This window comes from Physeter macrocephalus, unplaced genomic scaffold (assembly GCF_002837175.3).
Source record: "Physeter macrocephalus isolate SW-GA unplaced genomic scaffold, ASM283717v5 random_11, whole genome shotgun sequence".
NCBI lineage: Eukaryota > Metazoa > Chordata > Mammalia > Artiodactyla > Physeteridae > Physeter > Physeter macrocephalus.
This window is the reverse complement of record NW_021145298.1, coordinates 115,433-136,577: the sequence shown is the minus strand read 5'-3', so window position 1 is coordinate 136,577 and position 21,145 is coordinate 115,433. Positions and strand designations below refer to the sequence as shown.

The following is a 21,145-nucleotide window of genomic DNA, read 5'->3' as shown; positions in this document are numbered from 1 at the left end:
TCTCTCTCTCCCCCCTTCTCCCTCTCCCTCTCTCTCTCTGCCACGTGAGGACACAGCAAGGAGGGAGCCATCTGAAAGCCAGGAACCTGACCATGCTGGCTGGACCTTGATCTTGGACTTTCCAGCCTCCAGAACTGTGAGAAACTTAACTGTTGTCAAAGCTCCCCCGCCCAGTCTGTGGTAGTTTGTTATAGTGGCCTGAGCAGACTCAGACAGGACACTCACCACAAAGCCCTCAGTGAGTGAGTGGCCAAGGGCAGACGCCTATGCAAGATGCATCAACAGATTCCCTCTATGGAATTTGGGACACAGACAGGAGAAGTTCAATTAAGTCTTGTTACATGTAAACCTGGGAGTCTTGGGGTGGTCATTTTTAGGCTCACCCTGTGGTCTGCAGAGAGATGAAAATGAAATTAGATGCACAGGCTGAACTGAGGATGAGAAAGAAAAAGAGAACACTGCCTGGGTTTCTGACAGCTACTTTTCAGTTCTATTCACTTGCCTTCAAAGGTGGACTGTATCCCTACACTTAGGCGCCATGATACACTCCCGTATTATGACAACAAATAGTCTTGTTTATTTTAAGCCAGCACAAATCTTTTTTTTTTTAACCTACAACCAAAAAAAGCCCTAAGTAATAAACATGAACCTAGACATTGAGATCTTTAAGAGCCAAGGCAATGTCTTCTACGTGTTTATTTAACTGCCCTACCCCCAAAGTAAATGTCCACATTCTACAGAAACCAAAGTGACAAACATCCATTGAACTGAAACCAACAGGTACATCTGCCCAAAAACTCCTCCTTAAAGAACCAGAAGCCAAATATCGCCCGACTCACACTACAGACAAAAATCAGCCCTAAACAACAACTGCCTCTTTGCTCAGCCACAGATCTTATACAGACTCTAAGGATGCCATATTTTCCCCTCTTATGTGCCTCACATACAGGGTGTGCATTCAGCAAACGAAGAATAAAAGGCCGTTTCCATTTCTGATCCCACCCTCTGCCAACCATACCAGGCACACATCTGCTAGAATAAATGGTTGCTATAGAAATCACCATTTTTGGAACAGGCAAACCCAGTGTCTATGAAGAATGCAGCCATCTCAGTCCTCAGTGAAATCTGTGGTCTTGGTGCTCAGGAAGTGTCTTAGAGGACAGGCAGTAACTTGCAACCAAACTGACCGAAGACGGGGTCATGACACCTCACGTCTCTGAGAATCTATCTTGACAGTCCAAAGCAAAGAGTTGCCAACAGGAGCTAAGGCTGTGTTCGAGGACCCTCCCTTGGGAGTAGACCCAAATCCAGAGACATCTGTGAAATGCTATAAAACTGGAAATATAGTGGGTGAAGGCTTGGAATCTGGGATCAGACAGTCTTGGTTTCAAATTCAGGCTCTACCACTTAGAGACTATATAGCCTTGAGCAAGATACTTACCCATTCCATGTCTCAGTTTCCCCATCTGTAAAATGGAGATAATAATAGTCCCTATTTCATGGGATTATTTTAACGATTAAATGAGATAATGTACACAAGGATTCAACTCATAGCAGTAACGCACACAGTATGTTTGCTAAATATCCATGGTGCTGGACAGAATCAAGAACCAGACATGGGAACAGACAAGACAAAGAACAGAGCCATGAATTTCATGTTCTGATTTGGTGAGGAACTACCCTCCCCATCTTACTGGCAGCCAACCAAGGATAGAGTTCATTCTAGAGGCTGACTAGGGTTACCAGTACATCAGTGCATTCAGAAGCTGTGGTCTTTTGGGGCCAGCTCCCACCACTATGTCTCTCTTTCCAACTCTGCCTTCAGTGACTCCACACTGGCAGCCTGAAATCAGCCAGGGTGGGAGTATTGCTACCACAGAAATTAGCAAACGCTACAAATCAGGTGCTTTTCATCTTGCAGAATTAGTTGTTAAACATTTCCTGTGAGTCAATGGAAAAGCCTCCTCAACAGGAAAGTGGGATCCGAAAAACATTTAGTACCTAAGATTCTGTACAATCCTAAGGTTTCTCAGGCAGGATGTCACAGGACACAAGAACTGCAACTGGGCATCCCTGAGAGGCCTCTAGTTTTCCTCCAACCGTTAGACTGTGTAGATTGGCTTCCTGATGAGGCCCTGCAGAGGAGGCACCATCTTGCAGGGGCTGAGGTTACACGGGTTCCCAGGAAGAGGAAGGAAGAGTCCTGAAGGATGGGCAGAAGATTTAGAGATGAAGGCTGATGAGGAGACAGGGACCCTAGGGCCCCTGCTGGCCCTTCCCTTTTTCATCTTCATTGTTCAATTCCCACACTTCACCCCAACTCCAGACCATTCACCATCACCATAATCTACAGACTCTGACAGAAGTTCTCAGGTCTCAGAGAAGGCCCTGACTTGGTTTCTACCATGACACTGCCACCCTTTAGAGCTTGTGATCGAGTTGAAGAAATAACTCATCCAGAGATGCAGGGACTTCCCTGGTGGTGCAGTGGTTAAGAATCCGCCTGCCAATGGAGGCGACACGGGTTCGAGCCCTGGTCCGGGAAGATCCCACATGCCGCGGAGCAACTAAGCCCATGCGCCACAACTACTGAGCCTGCGCTCTAGAGCCCGTGGGCCACAACTACTGAAGCCTGGGCGCTTAGAGCCCGTCCTCCGCAACAAGAGAAGCCACCGCGATGAGAAGCCCGCACACCGCGACGAAGACCCAACATAGCCAAAAATCAATCAATCAATCAATCAAAGAGATGCATAGGAAGCATGTAGAGGAATGCAAACTCAGTGGTTTCCAGGGGTGAATATGTGGTGGGTAGCAAGAGGGAGAGGAATTGAAGAAAATGCGACAAGTTAGAAGGGAAAGTTTCTCCTGTTTCAGAGGATAGCAACTTATAGATACAAAGAGAATTCAATTTTAAAGGATGAGACACAGAATGGATGGATGCAAACCAGACAGTATGACACAGGGGACGAGGAGAAGGAGTTCAAGGTGAATGAAGCTGAAGGGACCCTAAGGAAGTCTGGTGGGAGGGGACAGCCTCTTCACCACCTGCTCCCCACCTGCGGCCCTGCACGTTGTACCGGCTCATTAGCAAGTGCTGGCTCTGCCCCCAGAGTCCTGAGAGAACCTTGGAAACAGAGGGGCTTGGGGGTGGCTCCAGCGGCCTCTCTGGTCCCTGGGAAAGTAGAGATGGACTCTGCTGGCCTCTCAGCGACTTCCCTCCTGGAAAGGCGCCAGGAAGCCACCCAGCTCATTCCATTGCCTCCAGACAAGACACTCCAGCTCTGTCCACAGGACTCTGCCCTGTGTGTCATCGTGAGAGAAGACTCTGTAATCCTTCTTTGGAGAAACACCTCCCGTAAAGGGAGCTGCTTCTCACCCCAGAGGGGGCAACCCCGGCGATGAGGGCTTTCCTCACTAGCAGCAGGTGTGGCATCGGGGAAGCTGGGCTGTCAGTCAAGGTCCCAGCCCCACCCCCACCAACTGTGTGTCACCAGGCCAGGCACGTAATCACTCTGAGCTTCACTTTATTATCTGCACTCCGATGTAACGATACTTACTGCAAAACTGTTGTGAGGATTAAATAAAGTCTGGCTTTTAAAGCACCCACACAAGGAATGACACGACAGAGCACTCACGAGAGGAGAGCTGGTACTCTGGCTGCTGTTGAAACCCACGCTCCCCCATCACTGGAGACACCCAGGTGGGATCAGACAGAAGCCTTCCATCACACTGTCCAACCCACAACCTCTGTGGCGCCATGCCCCCGTCCCCGCACACAGCACTGCTAAAGTTCTCTTTTTCTAGTTTCATGGGGAGGCACTTGTGCATCATTCAGAAACGCAGTAGAGGCTGAACTAGCGGGTCTCTAGAGGAATCCTTCCTAGAAAATCCTATAGGCAAGTCCAGGCTTCCCAGAGGGGAAGGCGGTGGAGAGTGAACCTGTGTACACACACACACACACACACACACACACACACACACACACACACTCTCTCTCTCTCTCTCTCTCTCTTACACACACTCTGTCACTCATTCACTCACATACATGACCCCCTGAATCCTTCATCACAAAGGTCAACATGAAAGGTCAACTGAACTCCAAGTCACTGTCTGAGTGATCTGTGCTCCCCTCTTTTTTGCTGCTCCAACCCGGAGTTCGTTACTCTGAGACAAGTAAAACCACAGGAGCTGGAACACATATCACAGCCACACGTCCCACGCTGCTTTTATTAGAAATACTCTTCTCTTCCTAACTCCTCACTCCAGACATTCTCTTTGACCGGTTCCCCTTGGGCTGAGACAGAAGAAGTGAACTATGAAGCAGGAGGCCAAGGTTCCGGTCACTTCATCTCTCGGGGCCTAAGATTCCTCAGAGGAGTTGACGGTGTGGTCTCCAAGTTCTAAGATTCCATGATATACATTTGAGAACTATTCGAGACTACCAAAATAATCATAATAAAATCTTCCCAAAACTCTAGCCTGTTTTCTCCAGATCCTGTGGATTTTATAAAGTCATCAAATATGCAATAGATTCAATCCACTAATTTCAGACGCACACCTGGGGTCCTGTGATAAAGTTGGTTGTGTTTATACAGCCAAGGATTAACATTTCATAGAGCCATGATTTCATCAGTAACTAACTACAAAGGATTAATTAGGAGCGAGGGAAGAGCCCATGGCTCTGGAATCCAGACCTAAGGAAAATATCTATCTCTGCTCTCCAGATGTCAGCACACACACCAATAAAGGTCTTTGATGAAAACGTTTCTCATTATTCAGGGGACTCCAAAAATACTATTTTCTGCCATGGAATTAAGATACTTCTGATTCTTATGCACTCTAAAGCATCATCACAAGTCAATAAACACAAATGAATTCATATACAGACAACTTCTGCTTGTCAAAATATCTTTCCTTCAAGACCCACTGCAAATACACAGACAACCTCTACATGGTTTTTCCAAGATCTCCTCCAACAGCATGTTCAAAGCATAAACTTAATTATTTTTCCACCCAGAACTTCTTTTATATTCCCACCATTCACCAGTTATCCAAGCCGAAACTCAGGGGTCTCTCTCAACTCCCTCCTCACAATCCTGCCCGATGAGCAAGACCTACCCATCTTAGCCCGGCCATGCACCCTTCCCTCTCCACCTGCCCTGCTGCCGCCACAGTTCAGCCTGCATTACCTCTCAACTCCCTCCTCACAATCCTGCCCGATGAGCAAGACCTACCCATCTTAGCCCGGCCATGCACCCTTCCCTCTCCACGTGCCCTGCTGCCGCCACAGTTCAGCCTGCATTACCTCTCACCAAAGCCACTCACCAGGCTTCCAAGAGGTGCCCCTGACTCCCAGCTAACGCCCACACATTCATCCTCAATGCCACACTCGGAGGGCTCTTGCTAATATGTATTTCCTATTATTTCACTCTCTTGATTAAAAGCTTTCAACACCTTGCCCCAAACTTACAGAGTTCACATCCTTTTGCTGAGCAAGCAAGGCCTTCCTGACAGACTCCACATCACCTCTGACCACCACCTCTACCTACCTCATCACACATGTCAAGCTCCAGTGAGACCCAGTGTCCTGCCGTTCTCTGCTCCTTCTTCCCCCGGGCCTTTGCACGTGCTGTTTCTTCTCCCTGGAATGCCCTTCCCTCTTGCCTAACTAGCGATCTTCCTCTTGCCTTCCCAAACCCTGCTCAGATGCCGCCTTCTCCGCCAAGTCTTACCTGCAGCCCCTCCCAAAACACCATCACTGTTCGCCTCCATTCCCTCTATACCTTGTTCTTCGTTTTATTACCACTTTTATTATGCTCTAATGTATTGGTGTGTCTATGTACTTACCTCCCCTACTAACCGATCAGATTCTCAGAGACGAGGACCATGTCTTTGGACTCCTGTATCCCCATCGTCTGGTATGTAGCAGAACTCAATACATACGTGTTGAAAGAATGAGTCAGGTGGAGCCATGCCCATCTTGGAGCTTCCAATGCATTTCCTAATTGTCTTAGGGAACGTGTTTTACTCTATCTTCTATTACAGCCATTTGTGGACTCGTTTTAACCCCAAATTAACAGCTAGGAAAAGGCTTATGCCTCACCATTACCACTCCAACAGAGCCAAACACATCTAGTAGGTATTCAGTAAATATTTGATGAATTGAATAAAGTGAGTTCAAAGCTACTCTCCAGTGGAGATCTGCTTTAAACACACACACACACACACACACACACACACACACACACACACACACAATGCTCAATCACCTACTTAGGAGGCCCTGAGAGGTTTCCAAACATCCAAAAATCCATCTTCTAAGCTGTGGGTTACAGAAGGTCAGATTCCAACCTGAGAATGAGAAGAAGTTCAGCAAAGCTGACAAGGAAGACTGTACATTGCAGGCCAGTGGCTCCCAGGTATTAATGGCCCTCTCACCCCTCCCTTCACCTGCAACGTCTATTAAACACACGCATGCAGACTCTTATTTCTTTCTTCTAGGTCTTTCTGCCCCCAGTTGCAGCAAACACACACTCACATACACAGCCTGGGAGTTGGAAGTAAAAATGTTCCTGGCAAATAAAGAAAGAAGACCATGTAAACCAGGCTATCCCCAGTAGCTGTGATCCTGTGTTGTGTGGGCAGGGCGGGGAGGGGATGCAGCCTGCGGCCCGGCGCTCTGAACACACCTGTGAAAGGCAGCATGTGACCGCACGTGTGCGCCCTGGGAGGCAGCGTGGCCATCCCCCGCCTGCCTCCCTGTCCTTCTCCCTCCCTTCCTCCGGGAAAGATAAATTAGCGGCCTGCCAGCAGAGGACAGCCAAAGCAGTTGTGTTTCTGTAAAGGGGCAGTGGAAGTGTCTTTGATTAATGAAACCCTAATACGTGGCTGTTACACAACCTCTCTTAACCAGCTCTGAAGGAAGACAGATCCCTTCAGCCAGGCTTTAAAAATAATGGGAGAAAGTCCTGGTGTGCACCCACCACCCCATCAGGTACAGGGACCCCTGCTCCCATCTCCACCTCCCATGAGTGTGGCCTGGGGCTGCCCCGGGGGAAGGGCATGGGAAAGAATGGGTGGGTGTCCCACCCCTCTCCCCGAGAAGAATGTGGGACTCTCGCCTGCTCACTAAAACCAACACCTGCCGATGTGCTAAGAGTCCTCTTGAAGTCCCAACAATAGACATCAAAGCTGATGTTTGGGAGTTGAGATAACAAGGAAAGGGACTAAAAAAGAGGGGGAGGGAACAATACCAACAAAAAGTCTATCTCACCTTTGACCTCTGGAGAGGTGACAGACCCCAAACACTTTAAACTGTGCTGGGGGACGCACACTCTCCGCACTCTGGTCACGTCCACATATAAATGCAACAGTTCCTTCTTCTGGAAGGTCTCTCCTAGAGACAGTAATACAGAGCTTCAGCTCCTCAGGTGAAGGTACAGAAATTAAAGGGGTCTACAGGTTTTCAGCAATACTCCATCCTTACATAGCCTGGTCCTACCTCCCCCTTAACAAAAGAAGGAAAGGGAGGAAGCGGGGGAGGATGGAATGAATGAATGAATGAATGGATCTGTGCTCCTGAGATCTTTATTTCTGTGCCCCTGTAGCCCATCAATGTGGAATGATCAGCAGGACTTCTATGAAACTCAGCTCAGGACCAGAATATTCTAGGGAATACCTTAATTTCCACCCTGAATTCCATCCCATGTGTTGAAAAATAACGTATATTCTGTAAAATAACACATGTTCTGTTTCTGGAAAGAACTCTGATAAGAACTGAAGCAAACGTATTTTTACAAACACTACAGCTTAAATCATCTCCCTGCTCCTAACACAGCATTAAGGCTGGAACTTAGCAGCAAAGACACAGATCAATCAGATGAGAGAATAGAAAGAATAATTTTTTTAATGTGCCAGACATTCCGAGGTCTAAAGAATGATATAACAAGCCACCCATATACAATGAAGTCCCCTGTGTGTCCATTCCCAATCAGATTTTCCCTCCTATCCCCATATCCCGAAGTAACTTCTTCTCTTCTCCAGTCTTCACCCACTGATCTGTCCTCCAAGAAACATTTTTTGGTCCCCTACTTTGTGACAAACATTGTGCCAAGTATCAGGAACACATTCTCCAGAAATCATCTACAATTAAGATATCAGGTTACTCTAGACTCCTAAGAGAAGAACCATAGTATTTCTACTTATTTCCTGAAAGTATGTCATGGAGCCAGAGATAGTACTATTTCTACTGAATCACCTGGAGGTTATAAGACAGCCCCCAGGATGAGTTTTTCAGTAACAGTTTTATCCCTACCATCCACTACTTCCACTAATAAATCAGCTTTTTAATAGAAAGAGAGTGGGAGCTGAGTCGTTTCATGTACTTAAAACTAGACTAATCTAATATCGATTAAACAACTTTTTGTTGAACGACTAACCGAATGAATAAGTGAATACACAAATAGAAGAATAAATGCCAGGTTTCAGGTGAAGACTATCTGTGCACTGCACAGCTAACTACGGCTGCCCCAATAACCTCAACAGAGTCGGCTTTGAAAAGCTCCAACCAGCTTCATCTAGGAAGAGGAAATGAGAGGATGGGAAATAAAAACAGAATGAGGGATAACACAAAGGGTCATTTATATAACGTCTGCATTTTTGTAACCCCCTTTCCCAAACAAATCTCAAACTAGAGAATACTTCACAAGGGCAAAGATCATGACATTTCTATTTGTCCTCCATCATCTCACTCAAAGCAAAACATTGTCAGGTGCGCTGGGGGAATAAAAGGTCACGATTAGATGGGTTTTAGATTGGGAATATCCTGAGGACAATGTTAGCAGCTCTGTAATTCCTTCTTCTCTCCCCTTTTTTCTTCCCAAAACTCCAACCAGTTTCCAAGTCAATACCTCCACCTTATTTACGCAAAATACATGCAGCGTTAGACTTCCTCAAAAGAGGCTCCAGACGCCTCTTTTGAAGAATACACTGGTCTCAGGAGAGTGTGTAGGAAAAAGGAATGGATGAGCGTTGATCTGTTTGGTAAATTACTTATTCATAAATAATTACTGTACATTGACTGCTGAAGACAGTGCAGAATTCAAAGATGAGTAAGACAGAACAAGAGGGTCTTTGCTCTCAAACAAAGTCTAAAAAGGAAGGTTAGGTATGCCGAAGTATTTCTGCCATAAGCCAGGAAGCAGCAGGTCCTTTGAGAGGTCAAAATGAAGTGTACGGAAACAGAGATGGCTTTATGGAATTTTCATTTCACCTAGGTCTTAAAAGACTAGGTAGGAGGGCTTCCCTGGTGGCGCAGTGGCTGAGAATCCGCCTGTCAATGCAGGGGACAAGGTTCGAGCCCTGGTCCGGGAAGATCCCACATGCCATGGAGCAACTAAGCCCGTGCGCCACAACTACTGAGCCTGCACTCTGGAGCCCGCGAGCCACAACTACTGAAGCAGGTGCACCTAGAGCAACTAAGCCCGTGGGCCACCACTACTGAGCCTGCACTCTGGAGCCCGCGAGCCACAACTACTGAAGCAGGTGCACCTAGAGCCCGTGCTCCGCAACAAGAGAAGCCACCGCAACAAGAGAAGCCACCATAATGAGAAGCCCGTGCACCGCAACGAAGAGTAGCCCCCGCTTGCCACAACTAGAGAAAGGCCGCGGGCAGCAACGAAGACCCAACACAGCCAAAAATAAATAAATAAAATAAATAAATTTATTTAAAAAAAGAAAAAAGACTAGGTAGGAAAGAAGACTAGGAGACAGAATGGGGTGAAGCTGCCTTCTGTGGATAGACAACTCTTAGGATGAGTCTCTTCAGAATAGGGAAACCTTTGGGAGGCAAGTACATGCTGAAATCTGGAAACAGAACAATATTCCCCTTAGAGAGAAGGGGTCCTCAGATCACAATGGATTTCTTTATAGGAAAAAAAAATCAAACTTTTAACTTTATCCTCTCTTTTCTTCTTCCCTCTTTCCCTCCCTCCCTCTCTCTCTCGGTATCTGAATACTCCATGAATCCAAATTTTAAAACTCAGCCATTAAAGGCTTTATACTCTCCATTCTATAGAAATCATTGTGACATTTTAAAATTCGATAAATTATAAGAATGGTATATGATAAAAGGAACCATAATCAGAATTACAGGATAAATGAATAACTGGAAAAATATTTCCTTCGCATTCAACAAATAAAGGATGAGTATTTCTGATTTATATGGAAAGAGAACCGACAAATATCTAAGGAAAAGACAAAAACCCAACAGAAAAACATGCGAAATGTTTAAAATTTTTGATGTAGTCAAGTACATAAAGGCAAAACTCTATATATTTTGGGTTTTGTACGTGATCTTTTAAATATATATGTATCATAATATTTTAAATATATATTTCCCCCTACACTGAAGAAAACATATCTGACAAGCACACACAAGACAGAAATTCTTTATGGAAGTGGGTCTAGAAGCCTCCAAAAAGAACAGAGAGTTAGGATAAAGAGAAGAGGAAAAACTGGGTCTCAACAGTAGCCAACAAAAACACTAGAGATAAACAAATTCAGCATTCTGGCATCTGTGGACCCAGAAAAACTAGACTACAGATTAAATTAATTAGGGAAACCACCCACAACAAACCGACAGCACCAGGAGAGGGAGAGAAAAGGGGAATGAGAGGCTGAGTGCTGTCGAAACAGAGGTGTCAGAAGAGCTTGGGTACAGTGACTCTCCGGGAACTTCAGCCCATCAGAAGACACAGTGGTCTCGGTCTCACTCATGTTTGCCTTGGCTGAGGTTCTAAAGCACAGGAACATCTGTACAGAAGGAAGCAACTGATTTCAGCTGAAATCAATCTGGAAACTTCACGTATCGAGAGTCATTTCAGGGAAGGACAATGCAGTTCGTGGTATGCACTGGACGAATGAATGATGTTGTGGACAGCAGCACCCCAGCCAGTTTCTCTCTCTCCCTGTTGGTGTGAAAGTGAATGGGCAGGGGTTGGTTCAGAGATGGAGAGGGGAGGAGAGAAACAACTTCAGGAGCACAGGCAATTATATAGGTTGGTTTCAATTTTGAAACTAGTGCTTAAAGACCAACGGTATTGCCTTCAGCTCTCTGGAAACTACAGTGTAATTAGGTTCACTCAACTTAACTTCAAACATGTCCAGTCATTAAAATTTTTCTTGATCCAGCCAAGTTATTACACACACACACACACACACACGCACACAAACACACACACACAGATCTCTAGGCCAAAAGTACATCAAGTCCCCAAGAAACAGCAAAAACATGTCATTGCTTTTCAGAAACCACGCTCGTGTTTCATGACCTCGCTTAAAGATAACATTCTCACGACTAATTAATTAATGAATAGCCTCTCCCCCAACACGCACAACGGGTTCTATGCAAATTCTTGAGCTTTTAAATTATACTGTTAATGAAAGCAAATAAAGGCAGTTAAAAGGCAATTGGCTCAATTGGTGTTAATATTTAAGCACAGCATGCGTAAAAACAAGATCACGGAATTCAGTTTTTACCAAGAGAACTTTAACCCAACTTCATTTCCAAAAGATCAGACGCGTTACCGAGAATCTTTTTTCCCTACCCTTCAGCATCAGGTAATGAGGGTTTTTATTAAGTAAATATTTCACATTAACCTCATCAGTTTCTATCGCTTAGAAATTCCAATCTATAAAATCAAATCAGCTCAATCATGTTTAGATTAGATCCTGCGTCCTGAAGGCAAACTAACTTGTTTACATCTCCCCTCTCCTTGGCACCCTCAGGCACCAAGTTTCCAAGATGTCAGAAGGGAAAGGTTCCCACCTCCCCCCAGATCCTGAGGTCTCCCCGGTGGCCCGACTCTTATTCCTAAAATCTGAACCACTGAAACCAACACACCAGTCTTGGCATCTCTGCCAACTGTTTTAAATCAACCTCACGCAAAAGCCCTAAAGGTTCACTAGCCAGGCAAAAGCAGTTGCTGCAATATTGCCTGGAGCGCGCCTAGACTCCCCCACCAAAGAGAAAACTATCCAGGTCAGATTTCTAACGTGTAACGTCCCCTGGTGACCCCAGATTATTGCTGTAAGGGGCTTTCTGCACACGGGTTGCTGCAGAGGACTGCTTTATGTCCAGTCTTCTGCTTTAAGGACTGGGTGAGGTACCAGGATCTCCCAGAAAGCCTGAGCCCCTCAAAGGGAGAGGAAAAGGGGGTGCAGGCACAGTAAAGAGGGTCAGCCCCACTGGGACGCTGAGGCTACCTGCCAGGAGCCCTAAGCACCACCCTCCTGCTCACACATGCACACCTAACTCTGCCACAGTCTTCACACTCCTTCTTTGGGAGTCTAGTGCCCTCAAGACAAAGCGTTTCAAAGAGTACAGTTTTGAATACGATGTTGAAGGCTTTTAAAGGACTTGAATTAGCAGGCTCCTCGGAAGTCCTCACGTGGCCCCCTCCAGCTCCTGCCCCCCGTCCTGGCTCTGCGGGTGCACCTCTGTACCCCTCACTGCTCTGCCCAGCTGCTCAACCAAACCACCGCTGCCAGGCTTGCCCTCAGCATTTCCCACTGCCCAAGAGAACGGCCAGGTCTGCACTGCACCAGCTCCAGGAAGGCTGGTCCTGCTCTGCATCAGCCTGGAACCCAGTGAGAGAACAGCCCCCGACAGACAGCCTCGTCTCTGAATTCAGTCACGAAATCTCTCCCCTCCCCTCCTTCCCTTTCCTCCCTCCCCCAAGCCCGCTTATCCCCAAACCATTCTATTCGATTAAGGGGACTGGCCACAGCAAGGATGTTTACATTAGGCTCACTTCCAGGCCATAACCCATCCTGAGGGAACACATTCCTGAGGGGGCAATGGAAAAAACTATGCAAAACATCTGGGCCTCTCTGCGCTCCCAACTCCAGCCTTGGGGCACTCCATCCACCTCCAGGTCTCCCCAAGAGTGAGCCGCATCCACCAGGGCATGGGGCCTGGCTTCAGGGTCTGGGATGCCAGGGAAGCTGCAGACATTTTTCGTCAGGCAAAGACCTGGCCCAGCCAAAGATGTCCCACCTCAATGCACAAAGAACCAATCGCAGTCACCACAACATTATTTCTGGGGAGACAGCATTTTCCAGAAGGCCAGTTCAGTACTGGGACAAAGTTCCTTAGAAAACTGCCACATTCAAATGGAGAGCTAATGAAAAGTCAAAGCCAACTCCACTAGAAGAAGAAACAGACATTGTTTCTCAAGGATGGGGACGTACCCCATACTCTTCCTTTCCTCTGCCTGGCTCCTCCCCAGACATCCCCTCCCACAGTGCCAGGTCGCAGCACAGTTATGCCTGTCATGGGATAGGATGACACATGTGCCCCATCCTCAGACCCCAAATGGGACAGACCCACCAGAGATGCAAACACAGGAGGTGCATAAGCGCAGTTTGGTGAAGCCAGTTCTGGCCGGGTGCCCTCACCTAACCATCAACCCGGAAGCCAGCCTATCCCAATATGCACAGAGAAAATACAAGAAAATACAAGAAGGCATTAAGAGCACAGGCTAAGCAATTAGACAGACCTGGGTTTGATTTTCAGCCACCCAACTTAAAAGCATGGACTAAATAGTCTAACCTCTTCAAACATCTCCTGTGTACAAATGAGGTGTCTCATCTGTAACATCAGGATGCCAAAGGTCTATCGTGGGGACTGAATGATGTAATGTGTACCCAACGCTGAGCTCAGAGCCCACGGCACCCTAGGTGGTCAACCCAAGGGAGCCACCCCCTCCAGTGCCCAAGGAAATCGGTCACCACCACCAGCTACCCTCCTCAACCCCTACTGGCAATTTCCTAATCACTGAGGTGTCTTGTAGCGAGTTGAGTGGGTAAGGGGGTGGGTGGAGAGGGAAAGTGGGAGATGAGCTCAAAGTAAGTCAGAAAGAGAAAAACAAATACCGTATTCTAATGCATACATATGGAATCTAAAAAAAAAATGGTACTGATGAACCTAGTTGCAGGGCAGGAATAAAGATGTAGACATAGAGAATGGACTTGAGGACACAGGGTGGGAGGGGGAAGCTGGTGCGAATTGAGAGTAGCATGGACATATATACACTACCAGATGTAAGATAGATAGCTAGTGGGAAGCAGCAGTATAGCACAGGCAGATAAGCTCGGTGCTTTGTGACCACCTGGAGGGGTGGGATAGGGAGGCTGGGAGGAAGGCTCAAGAGGGAGGGGATATGGGGACATATATATGCATATGGCTGATTCACTTTGGTGTACAACAGAAACTAACACAGTATTGTGGAGCAATTATACTCCAATAAAGATATATTAAAAAAAAAAAAAAGTTTCACCATGATGTTACAGCGAACTCCTTCCAGAACAGAAGGTAGGGAGCTATGACAGAGGAGATCTGTGAATAAACACACGGACATCAATTCCACTCTAAAAATCAGAGACAGACTGTGACCACTTCTGCAATAATAAAAGCTGGCTCACTGATTCACGCTGGGCTTTTTTAAAAAGGGCTTTTTTAAAAAATGGAAGAAGTTAAGAAAAAAAGATTCCTAAGATGCTAGAGATGATAGGTGTTGTAGCTAGCTCCGGAGCAGACTTTCTAATGGCTGCGAATATTTTGTACTCAGCTGTTCTTTGTGCCCTCTTTTGTCGGGGCCTGGGGGCTCAGAGCTAAAGCTGACACCCAAAGACCATCTGGGGCTGCTGTCTTACACACAGAGGTTTAAATAGCTCAATGAATGAACCCAAGAATTAATGAATGATAAAGCCGTATGGTCTCCGTCAACCTCTCCTCTCCCAAGCAGCATTCAAACCCTCCCTGTGTCTTCCGCAATGAATGCTTCCTAAGTACAAACCAATAATAATCATAATAAAGGTAGGAGGTAGAAAAGGGATCCCATTACAAGGAAGGCCAACTTAAAAAACAAAAAACAAAAGACTTAGCTCCAAATCTCCTGCTAAATTCTTCTATTCGCTCCAGGTTCATTAGAAAATCTCTCTTCCCAAGTAAGACAGGAAAAAAAAAAAGTTGGACTGCACAGTGTCACACGCCAAGCTCTAGCCCTCTCAGTCCAGCATACTGTTCCTCTTTGAAAAACATCTACCTCCGAGGTCAGTTTGACCAACCTATTCTGGAATCAAGAGTACACAGTTCTCCCAAGATGCATATGTATATATCCACATCACACAGCTGAGAAAGAGTCAGGGCTACATACCCAACGCCAGGGAAAGAGACAATCTTCCGGTCACTTCTAAAAGCTATACAACTGTTCTTCCGGGGTGGAAAATCTAGCACTGCCCTCACTTTGGTAGGCTCGAATATCATGTTCTGGAGCAGAGACACCATGGGAGAGAGGATCTCTCTGCAAAGTGCTGCTATACTTGGCAACCACTGGATTTATTTACTCTGAATGACCAAGCCTTTCATCACCAGGGAGGCCAGAGCTGAGAGAACAAGGCTAATCGGAGAAAGTTACATTAGATCTAAACACAAAGTGTTTTATGTATGGTGCTGTTTACAAGGTCTAGAGAGCTCTTCTCTGGACATCATCAGAACCAAAATAGGAGGGACACCCAGGCAGGCTTTCAGGCAGGTGAGTGAGTCACCTGATGCCAAAGGTCCCTTCCAGGACCTGGATCATAATGCAGCAGAGAAAATCCAAGAAGGCAGTAGGCACACAGGCTAAGCAATCAGCCAGGCAAGCAGATCTCATTTAGGCTATGACTCTCGTTGACAGGGAGACCTTGGACAAGTCATTGAACCCTCCAGGGCTCTACTCCCTTATCTCACCTACAAAATCAAAGGGATCACCAGGATCCCTCCCACCTCGAGGCTGGGTTTGCTGTACCGGGTAAGACTGTCTTTCTCAGGGGCGTATGGACGTGCATGAATCACTGTGTATACTCCTGTCCCTCCCCAAGCCCAACTGGTGAAGATACAACTGTGCTTTCAAACAGCCATCGAGTGGGGACTGGGCTGTGAGGGCTGATATGAGAGGGAAAAGTCTGGGCTCTGAGGAACTGTGATCAGAAAGAGGAAAGACATGGGGAATTCGCATGGTAAGAGAGTTAAGAAGGCATGAGAAAGAGCTAGATTTCTTTGAGAAACCAGAGAAGAAAAGACGGTGAAATCATTAACCCTCAGGCCAATTTACTCAGGTTTCTTCTAATGAAGTGTCCAAAAGAAACCAAAGCTAAGCATTAGGATTTTATTTCCTTTTTCATTTTCCTATATAATCCACTATAATTTTTTTTTTAAGTCAGGAACAGAGGTAAGGGTCCTGTGACCTCAAAAGAGGGTAAATAGAGCCACGAAACGAGCCCAGGCGGAAGGGGTGAGCTGCCTTCTCTTCATAGAAGAGACAGAACGCTTCAGAAAGGGGCAGCCGCCCTATCACTGTTGAGAGTACTTGCTCTGTGGGTAGTGGAAGCAGACACACCGCCAAGAGTAGCATTTTCTTCCTAACAGCCCTCGGCTATTAAAGGTTAATACGGACTGGAGGGGAGGTGGGGGGGAAGGGAGGAAGAGGAGAGGAAAACATTATGCAGTATTAGAATGCTACTTTTACTTTAAAAGCCGTCATGTGTAAATAAAGCATTAGGGTTTTTGAAATTGCATTCTTGAGTTAAGTAAATGGACAATCTTTTATACATAAAAGTGAAAGAAAGCAATTAAAAGCTAAATGAAGAAAAACCGCCTTCCCCTGGTGATCTGGGCTATCCCGATCCCTTTGTATTAACAGGAAGCAAAAACAAGGGTCTCCCCAGCACCACTGTCCAAATGTCTCTTTTATGGCCCCCTCGGTGACAGTCTGAGAAGTTTTTGTCTTCCTTCTAAGTTTACCTACGAGACTGTTAGGGTAAGAGGAGAAGGAAAGAACAGTGAGAGGGGAAAAAAACCTCATCTAAGCACAGCTAGTAAACAGGGGAACCCAGAGAGAGGCCACATCTCTCTGCCTCCAAGGAAGCCTTAATAGATACCCCAACTCTCTTTGTCACCTCCACCAAAAAAGAACCACACCACGTGTTTCAACCATGAGGATTAAGTCAGAGTTTGGAGCTGTCTGGCCAGCCTCAGCTCACAGGCTTGCTGCAAGAATCAGAGAAGTATATTCAGATCACAAGAGAAACTAAGATGAGTTATCAGGTGTACTGCTATGTCTACCTCTCAGGTGCCAAACACAAACTGGTCTAATTTTTTTAAAAATGTGTCTTGCCCAGACGGGTGGATGGCTACGAGTAGAACTGCTAATTTACCTGGCAAAACGGGTCAGGAAAAGGCAAGTACAGTTGCAGTGTAGGGACCAACCCAGATCTCAGGGGAAGGAGGAATGGCAAAGCCCCTTCTGGTGCTCAAACGAACTCAACCCTGCTACTCAGAGTGGCTGAGATGACTCCGGTGCCTCTTACAAGAATGTCCCAAAGATAAAAGGCACTACTTTTCTCTTTTGTATCAGCAAGAAGAAAAGCATGAATGAGTCAATATGCATTCAACCGAATGGCTTTCCAGTGGAAACGTGCTGCAGAAGCTAAAAGGATGTTCTCTATTTTGGAGGCTGGGTAGGCTGAATCCCATCATGGGCTGCTCCCAGATTCCAGGCCTCCTGATTCCCAGGCCACAGGATCGCCTACTTCTTGGCTTCCAGGAGGTCCATCACCTTCACTGAATCTGGCAATCATGCCCAGAAAGATTCTGGAAAATGCATGCAAACCACCGCAAAACAGTGCTAATTCACTCTCCTGTCCCAGCTCACTCTCCGCCCTGGTAATACACAGCATCCTAGGGACAGTGCTGACAACTGGCTATTCTGGGGTACTTTCTTTCCCCTTCCCGCTATGGAAAAAGGGGGTAGGTGGGAAGAAAAGGCAACGCAGAGGTGGCCAGGCCCAGAAAGAGTGAGAAATGCTTCAATCTTAGGTGCTGGAGGTAAAGGTTGGTATCTTTCACCAGCTGTGTCCTCCACCAGCTAGCAGGCCATGTTTACAGGCTAGCACATGCTAGCAAGGTTGTTACACAGCCATGCTAAACCACTCCCTAGTCTGCTTCCATCCTTTCTGCCTTCAAAGTAGGAATTCTTGTGGGGCTGAAAACGAGAACACAGTTAGGTGCCAGTTTTCCATGCAGGTTCAGCCTGAGATTAAAAAAAATCTCAACGTCTATATAATCCAAATGCATCCACACAGAAAAGAGCCTCCCCATGGTTGCAGAGGTGCCTGCTTTGGTTTCTGCTCCCTTCCCTGCTCCCCTTTAGCAAATGAGCTCAAACTGGGCACCTTGACCAAAATGCTGGTCTGAGTAGGAAGGAAGGAGGATGAGAAAGGAGAAGAAACTGGTGTGGATAACCCACAAATTCAATTATTCAGCCCACACACAAGAAAGAATAGTTGGTTAGATTTCTCTTTGATTCCTCGGGCTCCAACCCACACACTGGTGTCAGGGAGGGGTGTTAAATAAGCCTCTGAAATGAAGCTCCTCTGTGCTTTAACACCACAGGCACCCACACCTCCCTTTGAGATAGAAAGCTCAGCATCACTCACTCCAGCCAAGTCCCCCTCTGTTCTGCGGCTGAGTTCATCTTGGGCCCCAACTTGTGAAAGGAATCCAGAATGGGTTAAACGTTACCTGTATCTCCACCCCACATCTCCTAACCATCTGATAAGCGCTAGAGAAAACATCCTGTGTACAGAGCTTGAGATGCTGACACAGGGTGGGGGAGCACCAACCACAGGCAGCCGACGAGGAGTTAATCCCCTGAGAGATAGGGGCCCACTCTTTGGAAAGTTCAGAGAAAGCAAAGAGAAGAAAGATTCCACCGGCTGTTACATGTGGTTACTAAAACACAAATGCAAGCAGAGACTTCTGTGTCCCCAAGTTCAAAAATACAACAACGAAAACCTCTTCAGTCCTAGCACACGGTACACACTAAAAAACAAATGAAAAAGGAAAAAAAAAGGGTGTTTAAGCAGAATGTTCAGCTGCGTCGCAGTGCTGGTACAGCCCCTACTCTCTGCGCTCATCTCTAGGTTGAACGGTCCTTTGGACCCAGGCTGAGGGGTGAAGAGGTCTGCCTCCCAAATTCCAGTTATTTTCTGATTCTTCTCCCTGCACGGTCCACACTTCTCCCTCTCTCCTTCAGCACAGGGCCCGGCCTAAAGGCAGGAGACCGCTTTCGACGACCTCAAGTCTCTCTCGGCCCCTACATTTTAACCTCAGAAATCAAAGCATTAGGGCATAATCATCAATGCAACAAAGTGCTATTTTACAGACCTCTGGTTCCAGCATCCTTGATATAGTCACGTTTGCCTTCAAGTAAGGTCTTTTAATGTTCCCAGCAGCTGAGAGGGGCGAGACGTAACAGTTTGGAAGGGCACCTACATTTGATTAGATTCGGTTCATATGGACGCACAAAAACAGCGAGCTTTGGCCGACTCTACTGTCCCCGCCTGACACTTGGTTGGCATCGGAGGCTGTGATGAATGTCAGGGAGCATCAAAGGTTTCAAGCCCAAGAAGGGAGCCGCACAAAAAGCTCTGGGATTGGCCTTTTTTTCTAGAATTGTCCTAGGCTCTCCTGCCTATAAAATTTTGTAGGCACCCAATAAGTACTTAAGTGACTGTTTACTTCTTACTAACCCACACCTCAGGGATACAGGACCAACCCCAGGGCTATCTGCAAAAAGCATCCCTCTTCCGACATATGCCAGGATCATCCCAGAAATACTGGCCCAAGCGATTCCCAACTGGTTCTCTTCCAGAAAGATGGGGTGGGGGAGGGACAGGGGATGGGGCCTGACTTACCAAGAAGAAGGAAACATTTGAACAGCTGATTCCACACTCTCCCTTGAACCACGCTTACCGCAGCTGCGATGGATGAGGAGTGTGATGACGAATGACCGACCTTTCTCCTAGAAGTCCCAGAGTGAGACACTCACCAAGGATCCGGAGGGCAGTCCACACATAAAAAGGCAACAGCATGTCAGCAACGGCCATTAAGCAGCCTCAAACGCCAGGGAGATCCAAACCCAAACTTGTCTGCCAGCAACGCACCAGCCCCTTACAGCCATAATAAGAAAGCCTGCCCAAGGCATTTTTTAAGGATTTTTTTTTTTTTTTCCTGGAAAGGGAAATCGCAAGTCTGCAGCTGAGGCCCATGGCTCAGAGGTCTGTGAGTGAGGACACACAGCCGCCAGTGATGTGTTCAGTGCCAACCCCAACAAGCCAGACAAGACCCACAACAGAGCAGGACACAGACCACCAAACCAAAGAGGTCCCTGCTACTGAGGCCAAAGGCAAGGGAAAATGTGACTGTCCCAGGTCTTCTATTCCCTGAAGCAGGCCCCAATTTCCTAAGGAAATGAAAAGCCACTGGGCAAAGCTTGCCTGTTCCCTCCCCATTTGGGATGCCACCAGTTCCTCCATCACCACCAGGATGGATACAAAACAGAGCCACAGATACATGAATGCATCGCCACTGTGTGCCATGACACCAAAAAAACAAAAAAGAAATACAAGCAGGTCCTCTGCTCTCAGGGAGAGAGAAAGGAGGACGAGGGAACTAACATTTATTGGGCGCTACAATAATCTCAAGGAGAACTACATGTGTTTTTCCATTTGATCCTCACCATAACCTTACAAGCTAGGCGACATCATCCCCCTTTTACAGGAGCCTCGGAATGTGTAAGTGTTGCGTCTAAGGACACACACTCTAAAAAGTGGCCAACCTCTCTCTCAATCTAGGTCTATCTTGACTCTAAAATTTGGGCTCTTTCTACCATATCACATGTCTCTCTTCAGTCACACAAGGTTCTGTAGAAGCCCTCAAATAGATCTGGTTAAGTAGACAAATTAAGTGATCCTAGGAAAACATGCCTCCATGGCCCCAAAGAACATCAATGCTGAGATGGACGATACAGGGAGGGCTGGGTCATAACGGAGTGGATATTCTAAATCCCTTTCCAGGAGGTAACTATCCAAAATAAACACTCACAAAACCCCCTACAACCCAGCTTGCAATGTTCCTGGCCTTAAGAGTCGCTCTGGATCCCCCGAGAAGCTAGACACATGACTATTTCCTCATTAAGAACTACTCTAGGGCTTCCCTGGTGGCGCAGTGGTTGAGAGTCCGCCTGCCGATGCAGGGGAC

The 21,145-nt window shown here is 46.8% G+C and overlaps 1 protein-coding gene across 15 annotated transcripts in view; it reads right to left on the bottom strand.

Annotated features, from left to right (window-relative positions):
- ZBTB16 (zinc finger and BTB domain containing 16) overlaps positions 1-21,145 on the bottom strand; it is a 168,409-nt gene that overhangs the window by 105,887 nt on the left and 41,377 nt on the right. For 5 of the 15 annotated variants that reach the window (XR_008616473.1, XM_028483210.2, XM_028483212.2 and 2 more), the window contains exon 3: positions 7,274-7,396. The exons of 6 other annotated variants lie outside the window; for them this stretch is intronic. Coding sequence is in view for 4 of the 9 variants with exons in the window: in XM_028483210.2 (XP_028339011.1) it covers positions 7,274-7,396 (123 nt within the window). In the remaining 5 variants the exon portion in view is untranslated. Of the gene's footprint in view, positions 1-6,273; positions 6,352-7,273; positions 7,397-21,145 lie in introns of all 15 variants that reach the window. 4 more of the 15 variants (XR_003678042.2, XR_003678039.2, XR_003678037.2 and 1 more) reach the window with 1 other exon arrangement.